General features: G+C 42.8%; 1 protein-coding gene across 1 annotated transcript; it reads right to left on the minus strand.

The window, feature by feature from the left end:
• Positions 1–9: 9 nt before the first annotated feature.
• On the minus strand, positions 10–5,479 carry LOC106817077 (ribosomal biogenesis protein LAS1L-like). Its single transcript, XM_014821724.1, has 7 exons — positions 5,387–5,479; positions 3,775–3,891; positions 2,748–2,894; positions 2,228–2,303; positions 1,907–2,017; positions 236–418; positions 10–21 (listed from the first exon to the last, which is right to left on the minus strand). The coding sequence occupies exons 1-7, from the start codon at positions 5,428–5,430 to the stop codon at positions 10–12; spliced, it is 690 nt and encodes a 229-aa protein (XP_014677210.1). The 5' UTR covers positions 5,431–5,479.
• Between the last annotated feature and the right edge of the window lie 3,150 nt (positions 5,480–8,629).

Below are 8,629 nucleotides of genomic sequence, written 5' to 3' on the forward strand. Positions count from 1 at the left end.
TATATATGATCAAGAGTAGGTCTGTGTGCGTGCGTGCGTGTGTGCATGCGTGGGTGCATGCGTGCGTGTGTGCATGCGTGCATGCATGCGTGCGTAGGTGGACTGCATATATATCTATATATATATATATATATACTTGTATGTACTATATATTATGATCAAGAGTAGGTTTGTGTGCATGCGTGCGTGCGTGCGTGCGTGCGTGCGTGCGTGCGTGCGTGGAGACCATACTTGCCTCAAACTGCAGCTGTTGGTAGTCACCCAGCAGCGATCGTATGCGCTCCTCCCTCTCCTCCTCCCCTTCCTCCTCCTCCTCCTCCTTCTTCCCCTTCTTTATCACACACGCCTCCCCCGCTGAGGTTTGGCTATTGATCGGCGAGGGAGAGAGACGCGCTCTCTCCACTTCCCAGTACTGATTCTGGAAACACAGGGATTATGTATAACACATGTAGGGCTATATTATATGTATAACATATGTAGGGCTATGTATATCAAGAGTACATAATAGAGAAGAGTATGACCCGGTTTTAACAGCGTTTTGCATAGTTTTCAACTTGTAAATATTCTATCAATATGTGAATAAATATATTCAAACTTTACCTTATTTTCGTCTATGATTCTCCCTTAATCATATGACACCACCAATTTACCCGAAAATCATATGTGTTCTTCAAAAAAGTTCTTTGAATACGACATGGTTTCAAACAGTTTCCACGAATGGCAGCATGTGTTAGGCGAAGGTTCCACCAAAGTTGATATGCGGCGGCAGCACCAGGTTGTAATCAAGATACAATTAAGATAGAGACAATAGAACACTAATCCCATACGAAACTTTCGCCTAACACATGCTGCCATTCGTGGAAACTTCGTGGAAACTGTTTGAAACCGTGTCGTATTCAAAGAACTTTTTTGAAGAACACATACGATTTTTAGGTAAATTGGTGGTGTCATATGATTAAGGGAGACTCATAGACGAAAATAAGGTAAAGTTTGAATATAATTATTCACATATTGATAGAATATTTACAAATTGAAAACTATGCAAAACGATGTTAAAACGGTGTCATACTCTTCTCCTATTATGTACTCTTGATTATATGTATAACATATGTAGGGCTATATGTATATCAGGAGTAGACAATAGGGAAGGAGTGTGACTTCAATAAACAAGGGAAATTCGTCATTTACTCATCCAACTTGAGCTCAAATCGTACACAGTACATTCGCCTAGCATCGTGCGAAATCGTTTCCTCGTATACACCCGCAATCCGGAGATACAGACTAAAACGTACGACACGATTTTCCATTCTGTTGGCAGCAAACTTGATGCGTTCAGAGCCTAATTTGAAACAAAAGGCAGCTACTAACGCTCGGCGATGCGGTGTGGCTCGCTGGGAGATTGCTGCTGATTGCGGTTGGCGTGCGTGCATGGTACATACAGGTGCATACAGCTGTATGCCGGTCAAAGGTTATCTCGCCGAGTGTTGCGTCGATGTCCAATCTCCCAGCGAGTCACACCGCATCGCCGAGCATTAGTAGCTGCCTTTTGTTTCAAATGGCTCTCTGAACGCATCGATTTTGGTATTGTTGTCTTCGGTACCTGCTCGCGTCTGCGTGTGAATCCAAGATCGAACCTGTGGCACTTTGAGGCCGTGACTGGCTCAAACGTCACATATATATATATATATATTATATATACATATGTATGTCTATGCAACTTGCTCGTTTTACAGGGGAAATTGAAATTGTCTCAGAAGGTCGAGAAAGGTGCCGCCTTGCAGTTCATCAGGTAATTCTACGTTCAGAAAAAAAGGCCAGGCAAGTGATGAGGGCGACGACTACGCGTGGACGTTCGCGCCCAGGTGGAGCCACTCGATCGCCACTCGATCGCAGTGCCGCTTCCTACCTGAAGCCACGTGAGAGCGAACTCTGCGCCCAGCACGAGGATGCTGAGGGAGGGTAGTGTCGCGTGCGTCGCCGTGTGACGCAGGTCCACCACCCACTCCGGCACACCCTTCTGCGTCAAGCCAAAAAAAAAAAAAACGAATATAATAAAACGTGAAAAAATAATTAAAATATTTTTTTTTAATTATAAAAATCAAATCGAATCGAATCAAACGCAATCAATCGATCAGATTCCATAGAAAAAATCAAATCAAACGCAATTAATCGATTTAACTCTATCTGATTTTAGGAACCACTGGACTATAGACTAGACTGCTCTTACCATGCCGGCCAACACGTGCACCGGCTGGGCACGAAACGTGTTCTTCTGACCCACATCGGCTACAAAGTTGACGAACCTTGAAAGGAAACAAAGCAGGGTTAGAAGCCGATTCATCGTGTAGTCACGCCCGTACTGTGGTACTGTAAGAGCACCCCAGCATGTCAAAGCTACAACATTTATCTCTTTAATATGGTTGTGTATTCCCATGAGTTTAATTGCTACATATAAGATAGTATTTGGGATAATAATGAGTAAAAACAAGGACCATCCGATCAATTGTTAATATATATATATATACGTGTATGTATGTGTGTATATGTGTATGTATATGTGTAAGCGTGTATATATGTGTGTACAGGTGTATGTATGTGTGAATACGTGTATGTATGTGTTTATGTACATGCAAATATATATGCATGCACATACACATACACACACGTATATATATTAACAATATATATATATATAGATATATATATATAGCAGTATAATCTGATAAGGGGCCACTAGATGGCGATACCTGACAATGGCCATGGAGAGGAGCAGGCGCACTTCGTCGCACCTCTCCCTCGTCTTGCTCCGCTCACGTTCCTCCTCCAGCAGCAGCAGCAAGGCCTGGGCGAGGCACACCGTAGTCTCCACGCCCGGCGGGAACCGGTTGCCACTCCTGCGCAAATCGTGTACCGGGGAGAAATTCACATTTTTCCGGAAATAGCCGAACGGTAGTAGGGCGCAACTTCAGGATCGCTCGAGTCCATAATACACATGTGTACACATGTATACGCATTGTGAACCATAACCCTAACCCTAATCTTAACCTAACCCTAACCCTAAAGGCTAAACAGAAAAAAACACACACATGACATATGATAAATAAGCAAATACCCTGGTATGTAAAATGTGTATTTCTCCCTGGTGCAAAAATCCTCCTGTGCAAAGTCGTACGGTCGAGCTAATCACTACGGCAACCCTCATCACGCAAATCACCGCCGCGACCTCGTCGCACGAATTGCCACGGCAAACCAATTCACACACACATCACGCGTGCACATGCACACACGTACTCGCACACACATATAAACGCACGCACGCACACATGCACGCACACACACACATGCACGCACGCACGTATACCCTATATATATATATATATACTTGGCTGGTGCTCTGGCAGGCAGTTCAACCCAACTTTAGCACCCTGGATGTTAATGATGTGTTAGCTGGGAGTAGAGATAAGGTGTAAGAATGATGATCATTAATTCAGCTGGTATAGTTAAATATTATTTATTATTTTATATTTGCCACTTCGTTATATAGTAAATTTTATACAAAAAACTATGCGCGGACGAGGCTCGAAATTAAACAAATGTTGACCCGCCCTTGCACCTCAGACTTTGCTTTATAACCTCGTGCGTGTAACGTTGCCTGTAATAATGCTACGCTAAATATAATCAATGGCCTCCGTTTTAAGTGTTTAACTGCTATACTAAGTTAGTCACTAAGTTAAGCGTTAGTGACTTAATTGACCTAAAGCGTTAGTGACTTACCTGCTTCGCCACAGCTGAGTTCTCTCAATCGCCCATTGTTTCGCCACAGCACTGCTGCTTGATGCGTCGGAGCCGTAGTCAGTGTAGAGACCATAATAAACCTCCTCCCATTCTTCCCTGTGTGGACCAAGTCATGCAATGTACACATCTTAACGTACATATGCATATGAATTCATTTGAATGCAGAATCGTATCGTATCCAGGCTTCTCCCTACGTTGCGCAAACCGGGCGCGCCCGCCCCGTTTGGGAAAACTCCCCCCCCCCGTTTCAATCGTTGCGCCACGTTTAAATTATTTCCTCCCCAATTAAAAAAAAAAATTTTTTTTAATGGGAATGGCTACATGAGGAACAGGCTGAGTGAGTCAGCTTTGGAGGCGCTGCTGCTACTGGCAATTGAGGGGCCACCTCAGCAAGAATTCCCATTCGACCCACTGGCAGCAAGAACAAGTCCGCACCTGCAGCTACAGCACACACGCATCTATTGACTATATATAACAACATTATATATAGTTGTTATAGTAGTTATAGTTGTTATAGTAGCTATATAGTTGTTATAGTAGTTATATATAATTATATATTAATGCCTGTTGTTGGAGGCACTATATGCTCTCATAGTGTTGCTGAGGGAAGGTATAGTGCCCGAGCAGTAGGGAGGGCACTATTCCTTCTCAAAGCAACACTATGAGAGCATAGTGCCCCCAACAACAGGCATTAATGTTTTTAGTGCATCACATGACTTTGCAATCTACTCGGAAAATATGAAGTGAATAAAAAAATCTGGAGCGCTCCATGTTGTTGTCGTCTGACTGATAACAACGCTGGTCTCGCCACCTGTCGATGACTCAGGAAAACTGCTACATGCAGGTAGGGGAAATTTAATTCGAACAATTATGCAAATAACAATGCATAAATGCAATAACATGAATAACAATGCGTCGCGCAAGCAATAGTGCCCGCCTGATGTTTCATAGTACCTGCGACGTTATCCAATGGAATTTCAACGATTTATCACGTGATGCACTAACTTAGTACCGGTAACTATATATAATGTTGTTGTAATATAGTCAATACATACAATAGATGCGTGTGTGTTGTAGCTGCAGGTGCGAACTTAATTGTTCTTGCTGCCAGTGATTCGACCAGGCCCCCGGACACCCCCTAGTTTCCCCGTACCAAGGGTACGTTCCGGCAGTACCCTGGGGGACATAGATCCTATCAGGAGTCTATTGATAATGATAGACACCTGATATCCTATGAGCGTCACACAGCCTGCTGCCTGGTCGGGTTAGCTAGAGTAGAATAGCTCCAAGAAACGGTATTGCTAGGGTTAGAATACCTATTGTACCCCACCTACCTATTGTAGAGTACCTATTGTACCCCACGGTATTGCTAGGGTGCATTGACGTTAGTCACACAGCCTGGTCGGGTTAGAGTAGACGTGTCGTATGAATGCCGGTTAGTTAAAACCGACTTTTAGTGCTACTGTTAGCCTTATGAAATGGTTTGCATTACTTGCGAACTACATATGCATCAAGCGTCAAATATTATTAAGGTTTTATTCGATCGAGCTTATAAACATACTCCTATTATTACAAAATAAACAGAAATCACCTCGAGACCCACGGGAACACACGCTTGCTCATGGGCGCCGCCATGCTATAACAAGTGTACTGGTTCCCAACTTTTCACCTCATCGATGGGCATGTACCGTAGGCGTAAATTTTTTTCCTAGGTTAATCCAAGGAGCTACATATAACAGTTATATGTAGGCAGAGAAGTGCCACAGAAGTATGTGGGTTAATCACATAGAGTTGTGTATTAATATACAATATATCTAAATGGGGTCTAATATATACTCTATGGTTAATCAAGAATATAGGGCTCGTCTAATGGAGCGCTGTGCCATGGTTGATACAAATCACCGTGCCTCAAAACTCATGTTTTATGCGTGGCATGTGATGCCTAACCCTATTTAAAAAAATTAAAAACATTAAATGTTTAATGTTGTAAGATTATCGCTTGTTTATTAAATGTGTGTTGTAATAAATCACAGTAAATATTTGCTATATCATGATAAACATTGTTAAATGGGATAAAGACTCAGAAAAATAACAGAAACAGGAAAATAATTAAAGAAAGGATGGATTCGATCATCGACCTTTCAAGCTGTGACGCTACGTGCTGTTACTCGTTCGCTATTCAGGGATTTATTGGGCGGCGCAGAGTTTTTAGCCGCGCGGAGACCAGTCATACGTTTGGCTAGCTATTATTGGTTATTTATGACATAATCCGAATGTCACGTGCCGATGGAAACAGCTGCGATTGGCTATTTGTTAAAAGTGTCGCGATGAATTAGAAACTTCCTAAATATTTTTTTGTCGTCGAGGTTGTGCGGTCGTTGTCGCGTGTGATGTTGGCAATGGCTCATAGGACAATAGTTTTTTATTTTCTGAAAAGTCGTTTGTCGTTCCGGTCGTCGGTGTCGCTGCGTGGGCCTTTTACTCACTAGTGCAACCTATAAACCAGAAGACTAAATATTGAACAGAAAGGAAAAAAAAATATAAATTCGATGTCAATGTAACATGGCGGCGACCAAATAAGATTTTTACTTACACCTTCACGGGAGTGTGCGACAGCGATATATTACAATAAAGTCAACACCGTAGATAATCGTCGGCATCGATTCACATTTCGCGAGTGAAGCGGGACATAAGACATGTTTGAACAGAAGTTTGGGAATATTATCCGTTCTCACAGCGACGTAAACGAAAAAAAAAAAATTTTTTTCATGTCTTAATTTGTCAAGTTTCCTCTGACATACTATAAGAATAAAATTGGATTTTATGCTCGTGGCCGAGTTTCTTGAACACAGAATAATAACTTGTGATTGGACCAACTCGAGACGATACTGATTATCTTATGTAAAAAAAAAAAAAAAAAAAAAAAAAAAAAAGTTAAAATGAAAAGGGAAATTAAATCCGATTGGTTAGGTATTAAATTAATAATCTTCATATATAAAGTATATGTAAAACTGTTTGAAATAGTATTAATCAAGCAAGAAACTGATTAAGATATTGGCAGAGATGTGTGAGCAACAAGCGAATGGGGTAAACACCTAAAGAATGAGAAAAATGCTTGCGATAAATTTTTCTCCGCTCCAAATGAAGTTTCAAACTTTCGATGCGGTTTCTTTTCCTTTTTTCTCTGCAGTGCATATTAGTGAGAATTGAGATTGTTTCCAGTCATGCACATTTTACACTGGACTCGCTCAAAACAAGAATAAGAAAACACGCAAAATAATCCCAGACATCTTTGTGCGTTGACACGGAATATATAAATGTTAGGAAAGGACGTAGCGTGGTAAATGGAAAACACATTCAGTAACCCTACACTGTGTAAAATCACATAGACGAGAGAATATCAAGCTTGCAAAGAAATAAGGAAAAATACCATTTACAAAGTGAGAAATAATAAAAACTTCCGCGTAACAATACGGTGATGTGCCAGGTGAGAATCGCTGGCACAGCGGCCCGATGTAAAAATGATAAAAGCGTCGCGGTTGAGGAAACCACAGGCCACAGATAGGTGGGCGCCGACAGCAGTAACGATTTGAAGGTATGCACAGGCTTTTGCCGCTCCGACCTCTTGTAATAGGGAATAACGCCGCGAACCAAAATGCGGCGGACCCTGCTTGGAAAGCTGCGGCAGCAAAATCTAAACACAAAAGGATTTGATGCGTTCTAAGAAGTTGAAGCGAACAAAAATTCATAATAGAATATACGAAAAGATGTGTTCTTCACAGTCCAAAGAAAATGTGCGATCAATAGTGAAGAAATGCGTCGATCGATCCTCGACCTGCAGTCGACTCCAAATTATCGTCTGCGTGAGATTCGACGACCGTTTACATACAATCCTGGTGATGAAGGAATCTCATGCGATAGTCGTGGAAATAAATGCGAGCCGTCACACACACAGACTTGTGCGTTCCAGCTGCCCTCGGCTGGAATGTTCGGAAGCATCGCAGAGCCCCTTCGTCTGTGGACCTTTGTTGGTGACCTCCGTCGGTGACCTTCATCGACATGATTCTTGCGGATGTGTGTCGATGATGCGCCCGTTGCATCCGCGGTTCGTTTTACGCTCTAATTGTATTGACTTGTTCCCCGTGACGCATCAATCAGGCCGTTCTCAAGCTCACAGATTCTCTCGCCGTTCCATCGTCCGCCGACGCTGCCGCCCCCGCCGGTGAAAGGAAACGATTTTCGGCGCGTTACGGCGGATCGCACCAAACTGCGGAACCGGGACGGTCGTCGTAATATGTATAATAACAATAAATCAATACATAACGTAAACTGAACAGGGGCATACCAACATCCGAGGCCGAACGACGAGAGATGAATCGTAACGGCAGAAGCAGGACTTCTTAGGGTGGCTTCTAATATAGCCATGAGCGTAGCTAACCACTTTTAGATGGAGGAGGGGCATACTAATCTACCAGTAGCTCGTACCAACGCTTTTTACCTGGAGAAGGGGGGCAATACTATGATACACTAGTCTAGGCTAACCCCTTATTACCTGGAGAAAAGAAAGGGCGGGGGATATGCTAATATAAGCTGCACTGCGACCCCCTGAACCCACTAGTCTAGCTACAGCACCCGGGCAGCCCTTTAATCTGGGGAGGGGGGACAGGAGGGGGGACCTATAACTAATAATACCAGTAGTTGTACTATCCCCTTTTTTATAATGAACGGCGAAGGGGGCATACTATAATATACAACACTGTCCTAGCTAAGCCTTTTTTTACCCTGGGAGCGGAAGCGGGGGCATGACTAATATAGCCCACTAGTCAAGGCAAAC

This window comes from Priapulus caudatus, unplaced genomic scaffold (genome assembly GCF_000485595.1).
Source record: "Priapulus caudatus unplaced genomic scaffold, Priapulus_caudatus-5.0.1 Scaffold1588, whole genome shotgun sequence".
NCBI classification, from domain to species: Eukaryota; Metazoa; Priapulida; class Priapulimorpha; order Priapulimorphida; family Priapulidae; genus Priapulus; species Priapulus caudatus.